Consider the following 27,565-nt stretch of genomic DNA (forward strand, 5'->3'; position numbering starts at 1 on the left):
AAGAGGGAACTAGACTGATCCAAAAGGCTTAACACATGGATTCCATTGGCATAGACCACTGTAAAAAATAGACTCAAACTCTGGACTTCAATCCCCAGAAGTCCTTGCTCCACTTCCCCATAATGCTTTGAATTCTCACGTGGGCCGAGATTGAGAAGGTATTTAACCTGATTGCAAAGGTTTTTGAGATCTTTTGGACTTCCGTTTTGGGGCAGACATGGCCCTTTCCATAATGTAGTTGAGGCCTTGTCTAGGACTCTCTGGCCTAGGCACGTTTTCCTTATTCTGTATTTTCTTTAATCCTTAATCTTCAATAAACCTCTAAAAATATAATACTCCTTGCAGAGAGAAACTCATTTCTACCTGCCTTAGTCTCCCCTAAATTGTAATCTTTACACCACCTAAATGAATTATTTGTGAGACCAACAACTAAAACCTATGGAGACTCTAAAATATTTGAGAGTTTCATTTGAAAAGTGTATTCCCTGGGGGCAGCTGGGTGGCTCAGTGGATTGAGAGCCAGGCCTAGAGACAGGAGGTCTTAGGTTCAAATGTGTTCAGGTTCAGCTGTGTGACCCTGGGCAAGTCACTTGACCCCCATTGCCTAGCCCTTACTCCTCTTCTGCCTTGGAGCCAATACACAGTATTGACTCCAAGATGGAAGGCAAAGGTTTAAAAAAAAGAAAAAGTGTGCTCCCTTCCATTTAAGATTGGGAGATGGGTGGTAAATCTCATCTTCAAAAAGCCACATTTGAGTACACTGCAACTCGGATCAGTCCTAGTCATTGGATCATAGAGAATGAAGGGACCTTTGAAATTGTTCAGTTCAAATCTATTATACAGAGGAGGGCATGCTCTAAGCATAATATTCTAATGTACACAGAGGACCCATTAAATCTGTGGTGATTTATAAGTTGAAAGCTCCCAGAAATTCTGACATTCTGCCCTCAGCAAAGGTTAGGGTTCAGAACAGGTCAGTAAGTTCTTTTACCCCAGAGAAAAATGTTAAGTTTTGAGTACTCTTGTTGGACAGAATGACACCCAACACACTGCTTGGATTTTTTTTAATGGCATGTATTTGTTGCCCAAAGGTGAAGGAATGTGTAATGAGGGAGGCTAAGAGTGGGGAATCTAGTGTCTATCTAAACATACAAGCACACAGTCATGACCTATATACACATCCACACAATATTCTTGACTTTGCAAACTCATATATGTAAAATCTATAAAAAACAATCTACAGTCATAGACACAAAATCAATAATCTTCTAAATAATTCTACACTTGCACAGAATAATCTACAATATACAAAATGTAATATACTTGCATATAATTTATAAACATAAATCTACCTTAAAAAGGCACAATCTCCACTTTAAGACAAAATCAAAACATAATCTGCTCAGAGTCTACATACTTACATACTATACACACACAGAGCAGTCTGTCATAAACCCTACACATATTTACAGAGACATACTGATAACTGTGAAATTTAAAATAGTTGAGGTCTTAAACTGTAGTGATTAAAATAGTGGAAGATATAAATTGTGATAGATATAAGAGAGGGTGAGTAAATTTGATCACAGAAATATGTTTCACTACAGTGTCTTGGGTTTTAAAATCAAATATAACGTGGTCGCCAGGGAAATATTCCCAATTATTCAAATACCCAAGTCAATTGGGTTTTATAGAGATTTTAATTAACAATACAATGAGTAATCAAAGAAAGAGAGAGCGCGCAAGAAAAGAATCAGTTTTTTAACACTCACCATAAGATCTGTCTAAGTAAAGAATTCTAATGACACCAGGCCAGCAGCATCTCAGCTGCTTTCACCAGCTCCCTCCTCCATCTGAATGTTTCAGAATCAGTCTCCTCAGAATGAGTCTCTCCAATCTGAATGTTTCAGAATGACTTCCCAGCTCTTCCCTGAGCTCTTATTTTTAAGGGCAAAATCTTCTCTGTCACCTCCCCTAAGTCCTTACATCTACCAATCACTGTAGATGTTTCTAAAGGACCGCCCATTTTGAATTCACAGCTTAGTAGTTTTAATCTCTTTAGTAAGTCAGGAAAAAAATGCTGCTGTGTCAACAAATTTCATTAGAAAAAACCTCTGAATAAGTTATCATCCTTTTAGTTTTAAGTAGTTTACAAGTTGCCCCACCTTTATAGGTACTTAGTATCCCATTGTATCAATTCTAAAACAGTCATGACTCAAAGAACTTCCATTCCCTTCCATAAGCATGGATCAAAGTACTTTTCATTGTTCTCAAGGAGCTCTCTGTCCTAAAGCAGTCCTAAGTAGGGTGGAGTAGGGATATTCCCAAGGCAAGGAGCCCTCACATTCAAGTAGAATTCTCACTATCTGCTAGGGAATTTTTTTAAGTAGAAGATTCCCCAATGGGGAAATTTCCAACATTCATAAGTCTGAGAAATTTTAAGGTTTACATAACCTGCAGATACAAGTAGACATAAGCCAGCTAAAAGAAGGGAAAAAACATCTGGCATGCCCAATCACACAGTAAATGATAGAAGTGAGATTCAAACCTTTTTTTTCTGAACTCAGTCATGTGCTCTTAATACACTAATCCAATATCATTTCTATATATTGGCAAATGGAAGCAAAAAGAGGGGGAACCAACTTCTCCATTTATGAATCAAAGTAAACCGAATGGGATTGGAGGAAGAACTACTCTCTCATATATAAATCCAGCTAGCCTAGCCTGGGGCTGCTTCCCTAATCCTAATTCTGTGGGGAGCACCAAGTCCTCTTTCTCTCATCTCCCCAGATTACTTACCTGGGTCAGATACTTGCCTGGTTCTTTTTCTTCAAGTCAATATGGAAGAAAGTCTCTAATTTAGTGTGCTTGTGATTTGTTCCTAGCCTTATAGTAGTCCACATTTTAGCAATGTCTTGAATAGAGAAAAGGCTGGCATACTTGTCAAATCAGCAAATGGCACAAAGCTGGCAGCCAAGTCTAGGTGAGTCCAAAATCAAAAAGATCTCAACAATTTAGAACCCCAGGCCAAAGCTAGTATGATTACATTACATAGAAGTGAAAGCATGGTGGGCACCAAGGTCCCCCAGAACACCCTGAACATTCCTAGAGGCACCACAGACCAAAGATTACATGAGGAATTCACCTTGCAGGGCTAGCAGCTGTACAAACATTGGTTCCTCTACCTCTAAACTTTAGATGTATTTACACTAGCCTTAAGATAAAGGGCTGGGCTTGAGGGGAAAACTCATGTTTACATCTCAAACACTTTAGGTTCCTCCAGATAATTTACTCACTTTTATGATCCCTACATCTCAAACATCACTTGTGATCCCAAACATCCCAAGGTTTCTCGAGAAGGGTAACATGATCAGGATGCCATAAACAATGTGTACTTGTACTATGCCTCCAGACTGTAAACCTTAAAATTTCTTAGACTTATGAATGTTGGAAATTTCACCATTGGGAAATTTCATACTGGAAAAAATTTCCTATTGATAGTAAGAACTCTATTGGAATGTGAAACCCCTTGGCATGGGAGGATCCTTCTCCTCCCTACTTAAGACTACTTTAGGACAGAAACCTTTTGCTAAACAATGGAAAGGGTTTTGACCTATGCTTAAGCATAGAACAGGAAGTTCTTTGAGTCATGATTGATTTTAGAATTGATACAATAGAGATACTTGGAATGACAGAACCAGGTCTTGGAAAATACAATCTCCACCCTACTTAGAATAACAGGATTTAGGAAGGGCTGCAGCAAAGATCAAGATTTAATTATTTGAGAATATGACCTTCAACAGACATGTGCAAAGCCACAGACCTCTGGGTGGTCCTGGGTTAAACTAGAGCCACCATTGGCACAGGGGAGACATCGACAGTGATTAGTAGATGTGAGAACTGAGGGGAGGGGACTTAGATGGTTTCCTTAAAGATAGCGGGGGTCTGAGGACAGGGGAGAGGAGAGTTTTTTTGCTCTGAGAGGAGGAGGTTTTGCTCTGGAGGAGTCTGAGAGGAGAGAGGTCCTGGAGGGAGAGCTCCTGGAGAGGACTTGAAGGAGGCTGTGGAAGGAGAACTCAGGAGGAGTCAGGAGGAGAAGGCTCTGGAAACATTTCTTGAAAGGAAGCTCTCTTGAAGGTGGAGCCTGAGGTTGGCATGAGAAGCCTTACCTAGAGAGACCTTGGGTGATTAATAAAACCAACTGGCTGATTTATTCATTCTTATTCCTTTCTTACTTTCTCTCTTTTTCTATTGATTAATCAGTGTATTATAAATTAAATTTATCTATAAAACCCAGTTGGCTTGGGCATATTTATAAATTGGGAATATATTCCCTGATGACCATCTTATATTTATATAAATCCAAGACACAGTAGAAAACATATTTCAGAGGTCATAATTGTTATATATTTCCCTTGCTCCCAAAACATTTTAATTATCACAAGACCCACCTCTATGATCAGGATGTTAAGCCCCCAGACCCAAAGGCACCTATTCTGTTGCCTATTCTCCCCTGATTGCCCTCTTTGTTTGTTTTCATTGCTCATCTGCCTCCCCATCCTTCCCTTCCAAGTCACTTAGACCCCATCCCTTTAGGATATAAAAATCCTGAACTTTTCTCTGTTCAGGGCAGCAGTTGGTCCTGCATATTGCCTCCCCAACATTACACCTAAATAAACACTGGAGTCTGTCATTCTTGAAAGGGCACCCTCCCTGGACCCAGGGTTAATCTCCAGCCCCCCACAACAAAAGGAAAGTCCTACCTACATTTGGGTACAAACACACACCTGCCCAAGTACTTGATAGAAGAATGGCTAGGCAAGAATGTAAAAAGATCTCATTGCAACTTTGACATTATGGAATCTCAGGGCAAGAAGCTTCAACCCATACTCAACAAGTAATTCCTCTACAACACCTTCAATGAGTTTTTAGTTTAAAGATCTTTAATCTCCTAAACACTCCACTCTACTTATGGATATTGCTAATAGTCACGAAGTTCTTCCTTAAATAAAGTTTAAATTAACCTTATTGTAACTTCTACCCATTGCTCCTAGTTCTGAACTCTGGGGAGCCAAGTAATTCTCTTTCTCAAAAACTCTTAACTTTCTGTTTTAGAATTGATACTAAGTATCCATTCCAAGGCAGAAGAGCAGGAAGGGCTAAGCAATTGGGGTTAAGTGACTTGTCCAGGGACAAGTAATGATCATTAAGGATCATATTTGAACCCAGGACCTCTCATCTCTAAGCCTGCTTCTCTATCTACTGAGCCACCTATATACCCTAAAATGTAGTAATCTAAAAAATATTTTTTTAATTTAAAAAAACCCTTTCCCTTTATAGAATCAATTCTAAGTTAGAAAAGCATCAAGAGTCAGGCAATCTGGGCTAAGTAACTTGCCCAGGGTTGCATAGTTAGGAAGTGTTTGAGGCCAGATTTCAACCCAGGTCCTCCTGACTCAAGGCATGTCATTATAACTACCATGCTACTTAGGTGCCCTAAAATAATTCTCCCTTCCATATGTGACAGCAACCACATTTGTCCTGTCTTCTGACTAAATACATCTAGTTCTTTCAACTAATCTTCACATGGTATAGTCTGAAGTCCCTTCACTATCCTGTCTGCTTTCCATCTTTTCAATGTCCTAACTAAAGCATGGTGCCTAGAATTAAATATGGTGTTGTTGAATATGATCTGACTGAGGGCTGAATATGACTATGATCTTCTTAGTCCTTAGATACTATGCATCTTTTAATGCAGCACAAGACTGGCTTAATTGCACTACTAAGTTATAGTGATCTTGCAGTTCACTGAAGTCATCAGATCTCTTCCCAATGATGTCAGTCACACCTTCCCCATTTTTTACTTGGGAAGTCAAATTTTTCACCCAACTTCAATTTATATTAAATTTAATCATATATTCAACCCAGTGTTTTGGTTTGCCAAGACCTTTTTGGTTTCCAGTTATCCAGTGTATTGGATATCCTTTCTAGTTTTGTCATCTGAATAATTGATATGCCTCTTTATCCAAATAACTGATAAAAATTTTCAACACCACCTGACCAGGTACACATCCCTGGAGTACTCCACTGGAGAGCTCTTGCCAAGTTAACAAGAGTTGGTACTGCCAGCATGTGGCAACTAGCCATTAACTAAGTAAGTTCTGGATTCATCCAATTATAATGCCATCTAACCCACATTTCTCTATGCTTTCCACAAAAATAGTATGAGGAATTTGTCAAACACTTAGTAAGTCTATGGAAACTATGCTTACAACATTCCTCTGAGATACTACTAATTTGGTAACTCTAATTAAAAAGGGAAATGAGATATTATATGACAGTTTTAAAAGCTGCATTAATCTAACTACAGTCCAGGCTGAGGGAAACCCATTGTAATGTATACTATTTAGACCACATCTGGAGTATTATGGTTAATTCAGGGCATCAGTTTAGGAATTATATTGATGTACTAAAGATTGTCCAGAAGAGGATGAATAGGGTGGTGTGGCTACATAGTATGCAACTCAAAGATCTTCTGAAAGAACAGGAAATGTTTAATTCAGAGATGATATGATAGCTGCATTCAAGTAAGTGAAGTGCTATTATGTAGAAACTGATTTAGACATGTCATTTTTGGTCCCAGAAGACAAAAACAGTAGCAGTTAAGTGGAAACTGCAAAGGCAGAAGTAAGCTTGATGTGAAATTTAGAGCTGTCCAACAGTAGACCAAGTTGTCCTCAGGAGACAGATTTCTATCATTGGAAGTTATCAATCAATCAGAAGCTAAATTTATCCAGACTACTTAACAGAAAGATGACAAATTAAGTACAGCTAGGATTAGGTGAATTCTGGGAGAGTCCCCAAAATACTAGCACTCTGAAGACCCGGGTTCAAGTTCCAGCACTTCTACTTACTATGTGACCTAGAGTTGTTGGTCACTTCATTTCTAGACATGTTTTTTCCTTTGAATACTCAACACAGTGTGCTAGATAATTTCCCTCCTAACTCTATGATTCTATGATACTGTTCCATAAAAAGACCAGAGAGAAGACCAGGAGGGTTTCCTGTTCTCCAGAAATAGAGAAGGATCAGTTCTTAAGAGAAGTGTCTCCAGGAAACATACTGTAAAAATGGAGTCTTGAATCCAGAACTTCAGTCCCCAGAAGTCCTTGCTCCATTTCCCCAGAATGCTTTGTAATCTCACCGAATTCTCACCTGGGAAGAGAGCAAATTATTATTTAAAGGGTCTCTGCCTACGTCAGGTCTCTCTGCTTTCCTGTTGCTGCTTCCAAGCAGATACGTTTTTTTCATAATGTAGGTGAGGTTGTCTAGGCCTCTCTGAGCCTAGACACATGCTTTCTTATTCTGTATTTTCTTTAATCCTTAACCTTTAATAAACCTCTAAAAAAATAATACTCCTGGCAGAGAGAAATTAATTTCTACCTGCCCCAGTTTCCCCCAAATTTTAATCTTTACAATACTAATACATAAGTGTCAGCAGTAGACCACCAGACAAGGCAGAAGTAGAAGTCTTTTAGGTACTGGTCCTACCTGGATTCTCTTGCTTTATTCAAACAAAGCACCATTATTCTGAAAGACTTAGAAACAAGGGAATAGGAACAGGCCAATCAGAATCACCAAGAACTGGAAATCCCAGCATTGCCATAAACAATATCAGGTACTGCTTTCAGAGATCATAACTGGATTGTGGAGTAGTTTGCTGCTGCTGTGCCTATGAATGAGTCAAGAATCAGTAATCAGTTGCAGAGTATCCCTTACTGACAACATGGGTAGGATGAAAATAATTGAAAAAGGGGTAAAAGCAACTGTGTAAGTCTGTTTTGTTGTTTAAACCTGAGGTTTCACTGATATGGGGATCTCTAGTATGGAAAATAATATTAATAAATTACTTGACAACTGTGAGATGTTGAGTAACTTATTTTATTTACACCAATAGTTTGTCACAGGTGGAATTTGAATCTAGGTTTTCCTGAATTCTCAGTCAAAAATCAATCTACATCACTGTGTCATGAAAGTGGGAAATTATTGGTATTTCTACCCATATATCCTACTTGTGCTTCAAACTCAACATGTCCCAAACTGAATTCATTATCTTACCTGTAAAACTGTCCCCTTAGGAATCCTTTTTTAAAATAACTATCTTCTTTTTGGTCATTCTTGGGGGCATCTTTTCTCTTTCTTCTCCTTTACTGCCTATATCTAACCTGTTGTCTAGTGAAGTAGGTTTTATACTCCCAACAACTCTCTCATCCATTCTCTCTGCCAACATTAGGTTATAATCTCTTCCTCCTCACTACTCCTCACTAGATATTTGCTTGATGTGTGACCCTGAGCAAGACATTTTGGATCCTAGTTTCCTCACCTACAAAATAAAAAGGATTAGATTTGTTGGATTCTATGATCCCTTTCAGCTCTAACTCTACAATCCTCTAATCTTAATGGATTTCTCTTACTATTCTACTCAGAAACCTTCAGGTGTTATCCATTGCCTAGTGAGTAAAGCTGAAACATTGTGTCACAATATTCTCCTTCAGATATTACATGATTCAGCCAAATAAAGATTACTCATGGTTCTCTATTCTCATCCTAGCCTCTTCTTTGTCAGTCTTCTCTAGTATCTACAAATGGCCCCTTGGTTTACCTTCAGTTACTGAAGTCCTTTTGCTTCCATCAAGGTCCAACTCCATTCTACCTTCTTGATCTTACATAAAAGCTTGCCTTAAACCTCAGAAATAAAATATTCTCTCATTTCACCTTAAATTTCCCATAGCACTTCACATGTAGCTCTCCTTTGCACTTATTCCATCTTACATCACTGTTACATGCGTTTGGCTTATCCCTCAATCCATTTGATTGTGAGTTCTTTGACAGTAAGGTGCCTGTCATCTTTGCATTCTCAAAGTTTAAAGAATATAACTATATATACATATATATTAGATATATCTATATTTACATATTTGGACACATTCATTGAACTGAGTCTCAATCTGACAGACCTCTTTTTTTTCCAATATAACCCCAAGGCACAAGAGCAATGAAGCAGGCTTCCTGAGATCACATAGTGAAAGAATGTTGACGTCTGGGCATAAACCCAGGTCTTCTAACTCCATATCCAGTTTTCTTCCTACTGAAACCCATTAAATTATAACAGAACTATCCATATCCACTGCACTGGAAGTATTTTTTCACCTTTTATTCTCTTTTTAAAAGGGACTATGCATAACTAAACATTTTCTACATGCATCACATTCATGAGATTTCTTTTCCCATGTGAATTCTCTCATGTCTTTTAAGGCTTTTGCTCAAAAAGAAGGATTTTCCACACTCATTGCATACAAAAGATTTCTTTCCCATGTGAATGAACTGATGCTCCATAAGAGATGAGTTTTGAGAGAAGATCTTCCCACATACTTTACATTCATAAAGTTTATTCCTATCATGAATAAACTGATGATAAATAAGGCAAGAATTCCTACTAAAGGCTTTCCCACATTCATTACAGATATAGTTGTTCCCTTCAGACTGCATTCTCTGGTGGTAAGACAGACCAGATTTCTGAATGAAGGTTTTTCTACATTCATGACATTCATAGGGCTTCTCTCCGGTGTGAATTCTCTGGTGTTTCTTAAGCTGTGTTCTCTGACTGAAGGCCTTTCCACACTCCTTACATTCATAGGGTTTTTCTCCAGTATGAATTCTCTGATGTTGACTAAGGGATGATCGGTCACTGAAGGATTTCTCACATTTGCTACATTCATAAGGCTTCTCTCCAGTATGAATTCTTTGATGTTGAGTAAGATGTGTGCGCCTACAGAAGGCCTTCCCACATTCTGTACATTTATAGGGTTTTTGTCCAGTATGAATTCTCTGATGTTGAGTAAGTGATGAACTTCGGCTGAAAGTTTTCCCACATTCATGGCATTCATAGGGTTTTTCTCCAGTATGCATTCGGCAGTGTTCAATCAGGTGTGCTTCAATACTGAAGGCTTTTCCACATTCATTGCATTTGTAGCCATTCTCTCCATGGTGAATTACCTGATGGTGAATAAGGCTAGACCTCTGACTGAATGTCTTCCCACATTCATGGCATTCATAGGGTCTCTCTCCAGTATGAATTCGCTCATGAACAGTAAGGTTTGTTTTCCGACTGAAGGCTTTCCTACATTCCTTACATTCATAGGGCTTCTCTCCAGTATGAATTCGCTGATGGTTAATAAGAGATGAGCTATCTCGAAAGGCTTTTTCACATTCATTGCATTCATAGGGTTTTTCACCAGTATGAATTCTCTGATGTGGAGTAAGACGGGCTCTCTTACTGAAAGACTTTCCACAATCTGTACATTTATATGGTTTCTCCCCAGTATGAATTCTTTGATGTTCAATCAGAGATGAGCTATCACTCAAGGCCTTCCCACATTCTCTGCATTCATAGGGTTTTTCTCCAGTATGAAATCTTTCATGTCGATTAAGTTGTGTTCGGGTCCTGAAGGTCTTCCCACATTCATTACATTTATGAGGTTTCTCACCTGTATGAATTTTTTGATGTTGAATAAGATATGGTTTGTAGCTAAAAGCTTTCCCACATTCACTGCATTTATAAGGTTTCTCTCCAGAATGCATTTGGTGATGTTCAATGAGGCTTCCACCAGTACTGAAGACTTTTCCACATTCATTACATTTATACGGGTTCCCTCTAGAATTAATTTTCTGGTGGTGAATAAGACTAGACCTCTGACTGAAGGAATACCAACATTTATGACATTCATGGGGTTTCTCTCCAGTATGAATTCCCTGATATACAAAGTCTGCTCTCTGATTGAATGCTTTCCCATATTTTCTATGTTCACAGGATTTCTCTCCAATGTTTATTCCCCGTGATTTTATATGAAATGAGCTGTGGCTAGAATCCTTCTCATAATCATTGTATTCATAAGGTTTCTGTCCAGTGTGTATTTGATTATGTTCACCAAGCTCTACATTAATATTGAAGGCTCTCCCACATTCCTCATATTGACAGGGTTTCTCTTTTCCATTTAGTGTCTGAGTTTGAGTAAGGGTTGGGTGATAACTAAATATATTCTCACATTCACTACAATTCCAATTTTTTATCTGTTTGCAGCTGCCCTGATTGAAAGTTTTGTCAAATTCATTATGGTTTTTATGTATAGCAAAGTTTTTTTTGTTAGAGACTATCACTTGTAGGAAATCAATTTCTTGGCTGTCATAATTCTTTGGAGTTTCATCTGCAAGGTTTTCTCTTTGGCTCAAAAACCTGCTCCCCTGTTTAGGAGCTTTTCCAAACATGCAACCTGTGTGAACAACTTCTCTGGTGAGCAACTCCACTAATCTCTCTGGATGATCAACTTCTTCGGTGAAGTCCTGCTTTGGAGATGACTTTTGGGTCTGGTATTTAGACTCCCAGTCTGAAAAAAATTGTGAATGCAAATCATAAGAATTCTGATGTTGGAATAGATAAAGGGGGAAAGACTTCAGAAATTCAATCCTACCCTTATGGGAAGAGGAATCCTCCATCTGTAAACATGGAGTTAACTTATCATTTGAATGGAAAAGTCTCCTAGAGATTGATTATCTAATCCAAATGATATAAGTAGGTCCATGGCTATCTTTGTATTTTCTTAGTGCCTAAAACAAGGTCCTATCGATATTTATTTTACAGATAAGGAAATTGAGGCCAAGAGAGGTTAACTGACTTACCAAGGCCACATAATGAGTTAGTTACCTTGTGCCTTTTGCAAGGGAAGAGCCTATTAGGAGAATATTTATCTTCCTCTTGTGACAGAAAGGTCACAGGATCGTAAGTAAAGACTTTTCTTGTTTTAGTGTAAAATTTAGTTTAGGAGGTTTATTAAATGATCATTAGAAATCAAAGAATAAAGAGGATACAAAATAAAAACCATGTGCCCATGGCTGGTTAGCCATTTTAAAAATTCCTACTCACCACCATCACTGCTGATTGCTGTATCATGCTGAAAGAGGAGGAGCAGGACTACTCCCTGGATATTTATTCCCTGTCTATAGAAAGTATGTAATGACAGGAAGTCAGTGGGCTCTCAGGAAATGTAGTTCTTTTTTAGGGTAACAGATTTTCAGTTATACATTAGAGATGCTGAAGTTCAAACTTTGCCCATTTAGTACATCCAATATATCAAAGGCAGTCACATTTCAATAAATAACCGGCTGATAGTTCCACTGACTCATATGTGCATGGAACACACTCACCTGGATTGATGCCAGTTAAGATAATTTCTTTTTCATTTCCTTGTTGCAGCTCTTCCCAATCCTCCAACCAGGAGATCATTACTGGTTTCGAATCCATAAGTCCTGTTTACAGGGAAGGAAACAAGAAAGTTCTGTATATGTAAGAAATAGAAAACAAAATGATTCAGGATTATATTCCAAAGTGGGATAGTGGGATAGTCCACATGGTAGAGTGGCACAGTGGAAAGAGCTCTCCCTAGAAGTTCCAAAACCTGAGTTTGAGTCTTGGCTCAGTCACCAGCTCAATGTGTTACCTAGACAAATTAAATAGTCTTTGGAAAGTGGAAGGGGCATGAAAGGTTTATTCATCCAAATTGGCCCTGAAAACTGAATTGTCCCTAAACCATATAGCTTAAAAAAACGAAACAAAACAAAAACCAACTCTCATTTTCTGTCTTAATAACAATTCTAAGGCAAGGTAGCAAGAACTAACCAAATAGTGTGAAGGGACTTGCCCAGGATCATGCAGCTAGGAAGTATCTGAGGCCAGATTTGAACCTAGGTCCTCCAAATTCCAGGCCTAGTGCTTTATCTACTGCACCACCTACCTGCCCCTCCTAAACCATATACCTTACATGGATAATCTTCCATCTACTTAAAGACTGACTCCCAACAATAGAGAAGTTAATTTGTTGCTCTCATCCCATTTCCTCATATTTATAATGGGCATGGTGTAATAGAAGTGATACTGGACTCAGATATGGTTTGAGTCCCAACACTTCACTGATTCATGATATAACTTTCTTCTCTCTTTGGGTCTCTACTTTCATATTAGAATAAATGATCTCAAAGTTCCTTTCTAATTTTAACATTCTATGATTGGTAAGGGATTACAAAGAAATTTAGCTTGTCTTTCCCAGACACAAAGATAGGATTCTCCAAACTACAGAGACTTCTTCCCTGGGGTCTTGCCATAAGTCCTTTTCTGGCCTGAAATGGGAAAGGGTCAGAACAAAAAGTTATAGGTTTCCAAGTCTATTCTGGAATCCTTTTTACTTTACTATTTACTGAAATTCCAGATACCACTCTCTTTGAGTATAAAGACTATTAGGATACCTGGAAGGCAGAATTGCTTTGGCTAAACATAATGGAAGCCCAAGAGCATTTAATAACAGGTGTCCTCAAAGGAAGACCTGATTCACAAGGGGAAGACAACCTTACCTAGGGAGACCAGGTTCCTATAGTTCTCCAACATCACATCCCTGTAGAGATCCCTCTGAAGAGGGTCCAGGTGTTCCCACTCCTCCCGGGTGAAGTCCACAGTCACCTCCTTGAATGTCACTGCTTCCTGAAATACCAGATTCCTGCTGGCCCAGGGGCCATCCCCCAACATGCCCACAGTAGGCTGAAGGTGGCAGAACTCCCCTGGGGTGGGGAAGGTGAATATACTATAATATGATATAGTGGAAAGAGTGCTGGGGCTTAGAGTCAGGAGTCATCTGCTTTTGAATTTCACCTCTGATACATCTGATACATCCTACAGCTGATGTGACCATCAGCAAAGTGTTTAATCTTTCTGAGCCTCAGTTGTAAAATGGTAAAAATAATATCTCTAGCACCTATTTCACAGAGTTGTTTTGAGGTTCAAATGAAATGGTATATGAAAAGTGCTTTGCAAACGTCAAAATCTTAGGAAAGAATCAGTCATCAATACTATTATGGGATGGATACGAATTAGATCTAAAAGTGTTTAGAAGGAGAGAGTATCTCCTAAGGCATATTCCGATTGGCAGAATTGTGAACTCTTTCAAAATCAAGTTATACCATTGACATACTGGATACATTTTGGTAAATCATTTGACTCAAGATAATTATGGTATTGAACTAGAATCCCTTCTTCATTTTCTGATAAAGATAGAAATGGGCTTCAGTGCCATCTAGTCAGGGTCGTGTGGTCCCAGTTTTATTGGAGTCCTTTGCTCATAGAAGTTAACATGCCATAGTAGCTTCTTGTCTTTTGTTCCCTTCTGCCTTCAGACATAGGGTGTATAACAAATTCTGTATTCTAGAACTAATCCGGCTCTCAGAGGTCACTTTCTGTAATTCAACCCCTCTTATTTTTACAGAGTAGGAAAGTGAAAACTAGAGAGGCAAAGTGGCTTACTCAAGGTCACACAGCTTGTCAATGACAGCCTTAAACTCTGATTTCCTGACTCCCAAGACTTTTCCATCAAAATATGCTATCTCCCAAGGAGACAAAAGTTCATCAAGACAGGTCTATTCTCCCCAAGGTGAGGATAAAATCTTGAGATTCAAGAACTTGAAGAGGACTCTGTGGGAAAGAGACACTCAGGTATGAAGAAAAACAACATATCCATGCTTTGGGGATCTGGGACACTGTTCCATTTGAGATGATGGAGAACCCAACTTACCCAGGAAAGGACAGATCTGGAAGCCACTGCCTCCTCTTCTGTGATCCACTTTTGAGGAAGGGAGGGTTTCAGAGACCATGGAGCTATCAGAAAGAGAAGTTATAGTGAGAGAGAGCACTCTAGTCTTGTGGCCTCTAGCTTCCCCAGAGCATTCCCTCAAATCTGTTTGTAACCCATTCTTTGTCTTCTCTCAAGGTCAGAAATGAAACCCATAGTCACTGTGACCTGGGGTTCTGTCTCTGTCCCTGAAGTTCCAATAGGTTAACCTATTAGTATTTAATTAGTAATTAATGATAATTAATATCAATTCAGATCACTCAACAAATATTCATTAAAAGGACTATGGCATGAAGTGTTCTTATTATGTTCTGTATTATGCATCACCATCTAGAGGGAGAGACAAGACAGAGAAGGAAAATTTCTGATGGCCTAGAGAAACCAAAATATGAAACATGGATAGAAGTAAAATAGACATGAAAGAATTAAGAGGGAAAGTCCATTAAGGGATATCAGGGAAGGCTTCCTGAAAGTGACAGCATCCAAATTGGGTAAAGAAAAAAAGAAATAAAAGACTCCAACAGGTGGAAATGGAGGGGAAAGAAATAGTATTTGATACCTAGTTAGTGGCATGAATAAAGGTCAGAAGTTAAGCGAAGATAAGAAATCACCTAAAGATAGTGTCTCAGTCTGAGTTAAATAGAACATGAGTGAGTGTGTGCATGTGGGGGGGGGGAGGGTAGAGAAGAAGATAATGAGCTTAGTTTGAGACATCCAGGTAAATTATATAAACAAGGTGATGGGAAATCCAGGCATGAAGCACTGAGTGGAAATTGATAGTGAAGATACAGATTTAAGCATTATCTATAAAGAAACTGTAATGGAATACATGGAAATTAATTCATTCACCAAGGAAGAATATAGAGAAATAAACCAAAAACTTAACTTTGTAATGTATTCACATTCAAAGAAGTAGAAAGAGGATAAGTCACAGGTTGATGAAATTTTCTGGGACAATAACTCAGGAAAGCTATATAATAAGGCATGGAGAAGTGTCAGCAAAAGACAGAGGGATGGAATGGTCAAATTAATGCAGAAGGACCCATTGGGTACTGGTTACAAAATAAAGATCAATGAAACAGATTAGACAAAGATAACTGAATTCAAAAACTCAATGTTTGAAAACCCCCCAAACATAAACTACCTAAGAAAAGAGCTCTCTATTTGATAAGAGTTGTTGGGAAAACTGGAAAATGGACTGGCAGAAATTAAGATTAGAACAATATCTTTAACTATTTTCACAATAAATTCAAAATAGACATATAGCCTGAATATTTAAAATGACACAAGAAAAATGTTTAGAAGAAAAACAGATCATATACTTTTCAGAGCTGTAGATAGGGGATGAATTCCTAATGAAACAAGAGAAAAAGGAATGCTTGAGGGGTTGTGAAAGACAGATATATTAATGCATTAATACATTAAACCACTTTGGAAAATAATTTAGAATTATGAAAATAAAATGGCTAAAATGTCAGCAATACTTTTTGCCCCAGAGATTCAACTTTAAAATTTTCAACAATACAAAGAAAGGTACCACATACACTAAAATATAGAGCAGTTAGGTGGCACATTGGATAGAGTGCTGAGCCTGAAGTCAGGAGGCAAGGGGTTCAGAACGAGTAATCTGGATAGGAAAAGGAAAAGTCTGATTTGACTATGTTTAAAGGCTTGAGAGAAATATACAACAGGGAAAGAAAGATTGAAAATGAATGACAGGGGGTGACTGATGAAACAAGATCACAGAGGGGATAGAAGAAGAAAACAGTGAACGAAGAGGGACACCATTTTCTGTGAGATTAAAGAGAAGGAGAGAATATAAGGGCAATATATACAGAAGCACTAAGATGAGAAGCTGAGAGAATTCACATCTGAGATTCTATCTAAGAAAAGAAAGAAGCTAAAAGTAAGGGAACAGGGGAGAAAGGGACTAAAGGAGAGTAGAGAAGACTTGGGATAACTGTTGTGGGAAATGTGACACAAAATCAATAAGAAATTAATAACTACCATGGAGTAGTGAGGACTTAGTTGAGGTTAGATGGTATAAATATTAATGAAATCAGGCAACTGACTTCAGTTTCTTCTGGGAGTGTTCTGCAACTTTTGGATTGAAGGTAAATGCTTGGAGTTAACAAATATGGAAGGTTAATAGGGCAGAAGATGAGATAATAGTGTTGTGTAGAGGCAATTATTGAAGTGATCCATGGTATAAAGTATGATTAAAGACAGAACCATAAACTCAGAGCTAGAAGGAACCAGAGATTATCTAGCTCTCATTTTACAGAAAAGGAAAGTGAAGACAACAAAAAAAAATGATATGTTTTAGGCCTCATATAAGTCAGTAGCAAAACCTAGTCTGGAACCCAAGTTTCCTAATTTCTGGTCTAGGAATATTTTCTCTGAATATCACTGTTTCACTACATATTAAAGATTCATCTCCCCTTCAGTAAAAATGTATAGGGCCACCATATATCCCAAAACATAAGACACATTTATAAAAACACATTTATCCAGAAAAGCACACACACAAATGCATTAAGGCCCTGAATATTGATGGCAACAATAAAGGGCTCTTTAATGTCTCAATCAAGAAGCATTTATTAAGTACCTACTATATGTTAGTTACCTGGGATACAAGTACATAGACTGAAACAATCCCTACTGTCAAGGAACTTCCATTATATGCAAAAGATTGAAATGGTAATGATTCATGTTCGTAAAATGCTGTATCTAAATCTATATTTATGTAAGATAGTCTCACAGATATTAAAAAGGACATTTATGCAAATGTCATACCAATGCACAAAGAGACACGTTCACAAATACAGTCATGTAGATGAACAAAGTTATACATAAAGATCTATACAAAGGAAGTGATAGCACCAGGTCAGGAGTCAAGAAAGCTAGGCACTGTGATATTCAACATGGGACTTTTCTTTCTTCCCTTCCTTCTTTCTCTTCCCTGGGCTTCCACCTACTATTAGGTAAATGAAGAGTAAAAGAGAAGGAGGAATTGTAATAAGAAAATGGTATGGGTCTGGAAAAGGGAAGAAAGAGATTGGGAAGAATAGAGATAAAAGAATAACACATAGTAGGAGTATGTAGAGTCCACTTTGCCTCTTCCTTCAGAGTAAAGCCTCTGAAGATGAACCCCATTCTTGATTCTCTGCAGTACTCTTTTCTTTTCTTTTTCTTTTTTTTAAACCCTTATCTTCTGTCTTGGAATCAATACTACCCAGGACCTCCTATCTCTGGGTCTGACTCTCAATCCACTGTGCAACCCAGCTGCCCCATTACAGTGACCTTTTCAAGCCACCCTGAGGGTCTCCAACACAGAAGGAGCTGAATAAGAAAGTCTATGGGACACAGGATGAGAGACCTAGTAAATCCCCAACATCTTCTCTGACACTGAGCCAACCATATCCACAGAACCAGGGAGACCTTTAACTTCTTCCCCAGTCAGAATGATTGTGCTTTCTTTTCCCAAAACCTCTAACTCTTACCTCTTTTCTGAAGAATATGAGTCTTATCTGCCATAGTCATCCTTCTTTGATATTCCTCTAGTTTCTTGGCAACAATGAAGTTCTGATCTCCTTGGATAGAAACTACTTCAGCACCAGTAGCTTCTGGATTTTCTCCTTCTTGTGGCTCTATTTTTCTAAAGAGAGGGTCTGGGGAGCAGCATGCTTTTTCCTGAAGAGAATCCTGGCTCCCTGGAGGCTCTCTCATCCAACTCCTTTCTATTTTTTTCTCCATTCCAATTCTGATTTCTGAAGAATCTGGTCTGATCTGTGGAGCCAGGATGTGCAGGCTCAATGGAAGTAACTCTTCCCGTGAGAGTTCTCTGAGGTTCTAATCTCAGTTAGAACCATAAGAAGTCCTCTCTCAGCCTCAGGCTGTGCCCTTGAGGACTAGAGACTGCTAGGAAACAGAGATAGGATGAAATCAGCTTGAGGAGCTAAGTACCAGTCCTACAGACACATGCTCAAGGCCTTTTGAAGACGGCTGAAACCCTGGAACAAAGAAATACTCCACAAGTTAACATGCTACTATGGAGTGAAGAAAGTCCTAGCCTGGAAAGTTGGAGATCAGAGCTCTAGTCATGCCTCAGCTATGTGGTCCTGGGTAAGTTACTTCCATTTGGACTTTGTTTTCCTGAGCTATAAAATTAGAAGGCTGGACTAGGTAGTATCTTAGCACTGTTTTTAGTTTAAAGATATATCACTCTAGGCAAGTCTCTTTCCATTTTTATACTTCAGATTCCTCATTTGTAAAAATGAGGTGGTTGTAATCATATTCTAACAATTAGAGCTCTCCAAAGGTGAAATGTACTGTTTTGGCATACAACAGATTCCCTCTCAGTATCGTTGTTGTTAAGTTTCTGTTATGTTTGATTCTTCCAGATCCCTTTTTGAGGTGTTCTTGGAAAAAATACTGGTATGGTTTGCCATTTTCTTCTCCAGCTCATTTTACAGATGAGGAAACTGAGGCCAACAGGGGTAACTAACTTATCCAGGATCACACAGTTAGTATATGTCCCATTAATCCTGGGAACCAAACTGGTATAATGGAAAAATAAAAATAAAATTGGAGTTAGAGAACTTGGGCTCAAAACCCCTATTCAAACATATGGGGAAATCACTCTACTTTTTGTGCTTCTTATTTCCTCAATTATAAAATAAGTGAGAAGGTCTAGAGAATCTTCAAGGTACTGTTTTTGTTCAAATTTCTGTGACTGCTTACAAAGGTAGATATGAAGAGTTAGATTTTTGAAAAGGGAATGCATACAACCACACTACCAAGAAGTGGTAGCCTTGGTCATACAAGGGGCAATGACTAGACTTTTGCCCAAGAATTGCCCCCAATTCCACACTCCTCCTCCCTTCACTAAAAGAAAAGGTTAAGTATGATGGGAAATGGAGGGAGAAGGAGCTTAAAGTATGGATCAGCCTCAGGATAGAGAGGAAATTGGGAAAGGAGTCCAATTAGGTGACAATAGTTTCAGCACCATCTCTACCCCTATTTCCCATACACCTTCTTCCAACTAGGCCATTTTACTTAGAATCAAGGCTAGAATTATTATCTTAATTAAATGAGTTAACATAAAGGGCTTTGTAGACCTTGAAATGCTATCTATAGTGTGGCTGTTATTGACTTAAACTCTCTGAGCCTCATTTCCTCACTAATAAAATATCATAAAATCAAATAGCAGATATGTAGGGATTTGGGGGATAATTTCATCCAGGCCCTCCTCACCCATTTTACAGAAAAGGAAACTCAAGCCTAGAGAGATTTGGTGACTTGTTCCAGGGGAACACAGTTAAGTGGCAGAGCCAGCAATTTGAGCCCAGGTCACTTGCCTTTAAGTGCCGCCTTCCAAGTTTAGTTCCTTTTCCATGGCACCTAATTGCTGCCCCTAAAATAGAGCTGCCTCAAAACTGTTCATAGGACTAGGGGAGATACTGAACTATACACTATTCTGTACTATAGATCATATGCTGTGCGAAATAAGCATAGGTTGCTATTATTGCCAGAAAGTCATCGTGCCATAATGTGCTGCCCTTGGAGCTAAGAAGACCTGGGGTGGAGTGCTGTCTCCCACACACGTTGGCTATGTAACCCAGGGCAGGGAAATCACTAGAACTCTCGGAGGTCCGAGACTCTAAGCTGTGGGTGACCATCTGCAGTGGTAAAGGAAGTTTCCCAGTAGCAAAGCAATCAAGGTCTCGTCTATATCACTATTGTTATTGTCGCAGTTATTTAATTTATTTAATTAATCTCTCCCGCCCCCTTTCCCGCGCCCCATACAGTCCTTCCTCTATCTCCTCTTAGTTCCCCTCCCAAAGCTAAGCTCCATTTCTCCAACCTGCCCCTATGGACCTTCCTCACTTTCCGACTCCCCTCAGCTCCATTCCCCAATAGGACTCACCCCAGCCTACACTCGCAACCGCTCCCAGCTAGCGGGACAAAGCATCTTTCCATTAGAGCCAGGCCTAAAAGAGAACGCGCACGCGCAAGTGGAGCTGCCAGTTGACACTTCCCAAAGGCCCCGGGGATGTTCGCGCCTGCGCCCCGCTTCCCCTGGGATTCCAGGGGGTCTTAGTGGGATTGTGGGAAATGGAATTCTCTGCGAAGGACCACTGAGTGCGCAGACTCTTGGCTTATGGGACTATGGCGTTTAATGCAGAAGGAACCAATTTTAACCATTCTAAGTTTTCTACCTTGGGAGACGTACCCTGCGATTGAATCAAGCGATCTCAGAAACAGTCTTAAACAAAAAAAGGGAGATAGATCCATAGGAGCAGGATCATGCGTGAATTCTCTGTACTGTCCTTTTTACATGATCTTGAGGGATTGTTGACTTTAGGGAATTTACATGTCTGGTTCTGGTTTTCTTCATTTATAAACTATTTAATACGAAATTATTCAATACAAAAAAGCCGCCTGTCATCCTGGTGATTTCGCAAACCAAAGCACGTTTCCCATCTCTCCCTGTCTCTGTCTATCTCTGCCTCTCAGTCTTCTCTTCCTCCTTCTCCCCCCACCTCTCTCTGGAGACTCTACCACTGACTGGGATATAACCTTTCGATCTGCTAGAAGACAAAACCAACCACCAGCATTCTTTCTGCCTGCAATTTAGGATACATAAATAAATCATTTCACAAGAAAGCCTAAGAGGTAGAGAAAGGGGAAATTGACCAATGGAAAGAAAGAAGTTCCTGGGGGAATATTTCCTATGTAGCAGACTTGAGTTTGTTACACTAATGAGCAAATGTAACCTTTTCTAGGAAAAAAGATGAGGTGACCAAATATTATTATAATAGTTGTTATACTGAAAAAACACTTACAAACGAACAAGTTTTTAGTCATCTGTGAAAGAAATTATTAAGGGGAGGATAGATATATGATTATAACAGTTGAAAGGGGAGGAGAAAGGAATAAAGGATGAGGAAGCAGAAAGATGACCAATGGTGAGTGAAGATCTGTTTAGATCTCCCTCTCCCACATTAAAACATATAAGAGGGGTATCCTTGTGATGATGACTGAGCAGGGATGGACAGAGACTGTTGCCCAGGCAAGGGGCTTCTGTGAGTTGAGGAACAGACTTTTTCCCAGGGCCTTGCTAGTGCCTGGGTCCCAAGAAGCTAGTGCCTGGGTCCCAAGAAAACCTCTCTGTCTCGGTCTTGTCGGAAAAGGATGAATGACTGTCAGCTCTGGACTTTGCTTGACCAAAGCTTGGGTAGTCAGCCTTTTCCAATTCCCTCTTTGTTCCCCTTTATTCTTCTTTCTTTATCCTCTAGAGACAACCTTATCTGATTGCGATTTACCCAGGGTTGATTGCCCCTCAGCAATAAATGTTGGTATCTCTGCTCCTTTGGGAGTTCATTCAATGATGTCAGGAATCTTTCTGTGTTTCAGTGTGAGGGGCAACTGAAGTGAATCTCAGGTAACTCAGTTTTGGGGTCCCGAGTTCCCATCTTCCACTCCCATCTCCTCTTAGTCAAGTGAGCAAAAGACCCCCTCCTTTGTTCTATTTCCCACAAGCCACCTTGCTCCTTCCAAATGTCACTCCTGTCCCTGCTTTCAACATTCCAAATTGCCAAGCTCTTTCCTACAGAACATAGAGTACATAGACTACATATTACAGACATGCATGTATATAGCTCTGTCCATAATTATAATATAAGTAATGTATATATGAGTTTTATTCTGTCCATGTATATATGTAAATGAGCTGTCTATAGTTGCTGCAATGCCGTTTTACAAATTTGTACATGTGCACATATGTAACATACAGACATGTATATAGATATGTAAGTATATGTACAGATTATATTAAAAAGATTGCATAGTTAAAATAATAAGATAGGATATTTAGTTCATGGCTCAATATAGGAAAGTTGGTTAAATGTATTAGCAATATAGTGTAAAATAGAAAGATTTTGTCTTGAATTGTTGGATAAAATTTGGGTTTTAAAATGCATTTTGCATAAGTCAATTTTGTTAGATTGTATTTTGTGTACAAGCTTATGCTCCATTGTGCTTTAATGTAAGTTTATCTATTTTTCTTCTAGTTTTATACATCTTTTTATTTTTTTTAGAGAGCAGTATTTTTGTATTAGTTTAACATTATAAGATCTTGATAGCACTTGATCCACTGATCTCTGGACACTGAGGAGAGCAGAGGCGAACTTCCTGTTGCCATTTTGAATTGGGTTTCAGGAGATAACTGAAGTTCCTGAGAGATTTTGGAGGTTCCTGATATCAAGAAACCTTTTGTGACCCTGAACCCTGTGACACTGTTTCTCATCTGGATCATCTTTTGAGGGTGAGCTGCAAGTACCTGAATATCTAGCCTAACTTGAGCCAGACCACTGGATTCAGGCCTTTGGCCTTAGCCATTCTATCTGACAAACTGTACTGTGTATCTGTTTTAAAAGTGGACCAACTAGTCAAGAATAGATAACTAGGAAATTACTTTAGGCAAATAGTGAGTGTAGTAAGCGTAGCCCAACTTTGTTGGGGCTGAAGAGACCTTTGCAGGTCAGGCTGGGGGGAGGAGATAAGATCTTATTAGAAATTGGGACTCCATCTCCCTGGTCCACTTACCCATTCTGTGTTTTATGAAATAAACCAAGTTCTTTGTTTATATCATCATGAAAAAGCATTCAGATCGAATTGTCATCATCCTACAGGAACTGAGGCCTACATCTGGACTTGTTTTATGTTCAGCTTCCATTGAGTTAATTACTGGACCAATTCTCAAAGTCCAACCTAGTGACTTTTATCAGGTCCACCATTTGCATATTTCACAGCCCACTTCTGCTTGCGTAGTAACATCTTCCGATTTCCTCATCTCTGGTCATGTAACCCCTGTTGTCCAAAGGGTATAAGAAGCCCAGAACCCATTTTCTTGAGGAGTCAGTGTCTACTCTTGCACCTGTCTCCTAACTGTTTAACATTGCTTTCAAATTAATAAATCTATCATTTTTAAGCTAATAACTGGAGTTTGTCAAGGGCACCTGTCCCAAATCCACAGCTCCACCTCTAAGCTCTCCCACATCTAGGTAACTTGCCCAGGGCCACACAGCTAGGAAATGTCTGAGGCTGGATTTAAATGTGTCTTTCTGATTCAAGACCCAGTGCTCTTAACCATTTAGCTGCCAAACTGACTTATAGGGCTTTGTGACTGATAGATATGTATTATCTAGGTGAGTGTGTAATAATCTTTCCTTATTTTTTATCTTCCCATTTTACATGCAGGCTAAGCCAAGGAATAAATTAAGAATGTTAAAAGGGCTCTGATTCTGCAAGGAAGCAAAATTGGGAACAAAAAAAGGTAGTCTTATCTTTAGGGTACTCTTCCTTCTTTTGTTAGCTGGGTATGGTAATTTTGACTTAAAGACTGGTCGAGCCCTAGGATCTAGTTAATAATCACTAGACTCTAGGTAATTGAAGCTAAAATGGTCAATGAGGAGATAAACTCAGAATCTGGAAGTAGGGATTAGCAGCCAGCACAGAGTGGGTATTGTAATGTATAAAGGGATTGTAGAGGAGATTGAAGAGGTTCTGGGAATAAGGAAGGTTTTGTAACAGGTAGTGGAGGAGTTGAAGGAATAGAGGGAATATGGATGCTGGTGAGGTAAAAGGAGAGAGATACCTCCTGCTGAGAGGCTGTCTTTGAAAAATGGGATTCCTGAGAAATGGACCATGTATGATAGCCTCAGAGAATGTCTTCTTTATTGATTGATGTTGACAGTACCCCAGAGCAGGTAAGCATGGACCCCCCCTGAGGGACAAGCCTCCTCCCTCCAAAGTTTGCCCAGGAGAGATCCAATAAAGATCATTTATGTTTCAATGGCTTTCTTGTCCCCCTGAAATGACAGTCTTCTTATCTGAGTGCGGTTATTTAAATAAAGATGAATTTTAATAACAAGTTTGGATTGGGAGGTATCAGGGTAGAGGGAAAAAGGATTTCCCTATACTTTTCCCCAGATGGAGTTTGAGTCTCTCAGCTTTTGAGCTGAGGACAGGCCTCGCAGGCTGGTAGAGGGTTTCTTTTATTCCTGTCTAAGCTAATCTATGCTAGTTTTCTTAAGTTCAAAGTCTTTAGCAATAGACAGCAAGAGGAAGAAAAGGTTCTGACTTCAGAGCTGGTTGGGTCTGTCTCTTCGGGCTGACACCCCTAAAGACCAGCCTTATAGTTCAAACTGCTCCCCTTAAATCTTTTTGTTTGATGACACAATCACAGGAATCCAGGTAGAGCACACAGTTGGGAAAAGTCCAGGAACAGAGGTACTTCTATCCAAAGACAGGGAGAGAGCGCCCCTTCCAGTCTGAGGGCCAGGAAAGAGAGACCCCAGACCAACTGTCACTCCCAGAAGCCCCTCCCCCCACCAACCATCATTCTTGTCAATATCTTCTCTTTAATATTCCAACTGCTGTTTGTTCCACCTGAGTGGCAGAAAGTCCAAAACTTGCTTCAGTTTTTCTTTTCACAGTATCTAGCTATCATTGGCTACCAGGACACCTACAAAGCAATTCTTATCAGGAGATTAGATGTCACAGCCATCACCAAATAAATTCAATAAGGCCAAAGCCATGATATAACATCTATGATACTGAATCATCAAAAGCATATGTTGCTCTTCTGTGTGTATGCCCTAGCCATAAATATTCCATATATATATATATATATATATATATATATATATATCCCTTATATTTATCCTTTGTTTTTGAAAAGGACCAATGATTGTACCCCTTATGTATGATCCCTATGCATGACCATTTCCATTACCAACAGAGTATATATTTGTGGGAGAGTATGGCCTAGGTTTAGGAGGGGAATATTCTAAAAAAATTTTTTTCTTAAAGTACTTATGTTCTTTGGCTGAATAGAGAAAAAGGAACACATCTGTGGGGACTGTGGGGGCTTATACCTTTTAGTGGAAATGAAACTAGAGAATATCTTGAACCTGAACTAGTAATTCTGGGGGCCTATGTAAAGAAGGATATTTCCAAGTTTATTGCATTTTTCTTTCCTCCCTACCTTTGACATTCCATCTGAACTGGCCTACTTGTTTCCCCCATGCCTGAAAATTTCTTCATCCTCAACTTCATCTTTTAGAATCCCTAACTTTCTCAAAGCTCAATTTAGTTACTTCAAGTAAAAGACCTAAGCTGAGTTCCCCAGTTATGAGTACTTCTATACCCACATTAATGAGTTTGGCCCTATTGTTAAACTATTTGCATGATTTATTAAAATATTTGTTGAATCAAAGGTAATGGACTCCTCCACTAGGGACAATGCAATGTCTCTAAACAATCTGCCGGGATCTAAAAAAACACTATCCACAAGCAGAGGATAAACTGTGGGAGTAAAAACACCGATGAAAAGCAACTGCTTGACTACAGGGACTGAGAGGAAATGATTGAGGAGAGACTCTAAATGAACACTCTAGTGCAAATACCAACAACATGGAAATGGGTTAGAAACAGGAACACATGTGATAACCAGTGGAATTATGCACCGGCTATGGGAGAAGTGGTGTGAGGGGGGCAGGGGGAGGAAAAGATAATGACCATTGTTTCCAATGAATAATGTTTGTAAATAACCAAATAAAATAATGTTTAAAAAGTAAAAAAAAAAATTTTGTTGAATTCTTGTGACTATGAGGTTGCTCCTTCTGAAAATCATCTGTTCTATTAGTCCCTATTTTGCACATATATTGTACTTTAAAAATTGTGTTTACGTAAATAAGACTGTTTAAATAGTCTGTTTTGTTTTAAATAGAAAGTACAAAGGAGAGTACTTTAGCCCTTCCTTCCCTTTCAGAGTTGCTGCCAGTATGAAAGAATAGACATGGAGAGTTATATGCTGAATATAGGATATTTCAGTGTCTATTTGACAAAGCTGCTTAAGTTCTTATGGTTTCATTCCTTTGACATTAAGCACTTTGTTGATCCCCCTGAATGCTGTGATAAAACACCCTGATTCCTAATGCCAAAGTTTTAATTACATATAGCTCATGACTCATTCATTTGTGCTCATATTTCTTAAATGCTTGAGGTAAACATGTTCTCTCTCCCTCCATACTGTTGAAGAATGGTGACTGTTGCCAGTTTCAAATTCTGGTTCTAATGCACATTCAAACAATAGAAAAAAGTATTAGTGTGTTACCTATGGTACATTATAACCAACCTACCACCTTCTGTTCAGCCTACTATTTCTCTTTTCTAGATGTCCTGAAAGTGAGGAAAGACCTGGGTCACTGGGAAGCCCTGAGCCTAGAGCCATCCTTTTCCCTTATCTAGAATTCCCAGTTTTACCATCTCCACTTCTTGAAATCCCTAGCTTCCTTGGAGTCTCAGCTGAAGTGCCTTCCATTCCACTAATTTGTATTTTCCCATCTTTTTTACATGTTGTTTTCCCGTAGGGGAACCCTGGCTCCTTGAGAGCAGAAATTATTTCTTCTTCACTTGGTATGCACAATGTCTAGTATAATTAAATCGATCCTGTTCCAGATGTTTGAAAAGAAGAACCGCGAAGGCCTCTGGGAAATAGTCAGAGGCAGGGCTCGAGACATCCCAAGGAAAGGCTTGTTCAAGGTTGGACGTGTAGTAATTGCTCAATTAATTAATTAAACTCAATTGTTTGGGTTATAGGGAACGTGCTTTCCCGCTTGTCCGCAGTAACCTCTGTACTTAATTTCCCAGAACAATTTGTGGCAGCTCTTCATCACATCACCAGGACCAATCTCCATTTTCTAAAAGCCCTGCACAAATGTACGCACATCGGCATGCCCAGATAGTTTTAGAGCGCAGTGGATTCT

The 27,565-nt window shown here is 39.1% G+C and overlaps 1 protein-coding gene across 5 annotated transcripts; it reads right to left on the reverse strand.

The window, feature by feature from the left end:
- Nucleotides 1–7,925: 7,925 nt before the first annotated feature.
- LOC100010291 (zinc finger protein ZFP2-like) lies at nucleotides 7,926–20,786 on the reverse strand. Of its 5 annotated transcripts, none has more exons than XM_007489153.3 (6): nucleotides 20,659–20,786; nucleotides 18,233–18,647; nucleotides 14,673–14,755; nucleotides 13,462–13,588; nucleotides 12,262–12,363; nucleotides 7,926–11,444 (listed from the first exon to the last, which is right to left on the reverse strand). In XM_007489153.3, the coding sequence occupies exons 2-6, from the start codon at nucleotides 18,483–18,485 to the stop codon at nucleotides 9,271–9,273; spliced, it is 2,739 nt and encodes a 912-aa protein (XP_007489215.1). In that variant the 5' UTR covers nucleotides 18,486–18,647; nucleotides 20,659–20,786; the 3' UTR covers nucleotides 7,926–9,270. The 5 variants fall into 5 exon arrangements, with proteins under 5 accessions (XP_007489215.1, XP_007489214.1, XP_007489213.1 ...); XM_007489152.3 differs by having other exon boundaries at nucleotides 18,233–18,650; nucleotides 20,659–20,772; XM_007489151.3 differs by having other exon boundaries at nucleotides 18,233–18,742; nucleotides 20,659–20,759.
- Nucleotides 20,787–27,565: the final 6,779 nt, after the last annotated feature.

This window comes from Monodelphis domestica, chromosome 3, assembly GCF_027887165.1.
Source record: "Monodelphis domestica isolate mMonDom1 chromosome 3, mMonDom1.pri, whole genome shotgun sequence".
In the NCBI taxonomy this organism is placed as follows: domain Eukaryota; kingdom Metazoa; phylum Chordata; class Mammalia; order Didelphimorphia; family Didelphidae; genus Monodelphis; species Monodelphis domestica.

Coding starts and splice junctions, on each gene's coding strand:
- LOC100010291 (XM_007489153.3), bottom strand. CDS start 18,485: ATGGAGAAAAAAATAGAAAGGAGTTGGATGAGAGAGCCTCCAGGGAGC. Junction 13,589..14,672: donor CCAGATCTGTCCTTTCCTGG/GTAAGTTGGGTT, acceptor CTGGTATTTCAG/GAAGCAGTGACATTCAAGGA. Junction 11,445..12,261: donor CTTAACTGGCATCAATCCAG/GTGAGTGTGTTC, acceptor AATTTTTTTCAG/ACTGGGAGTCTAAATACCAG.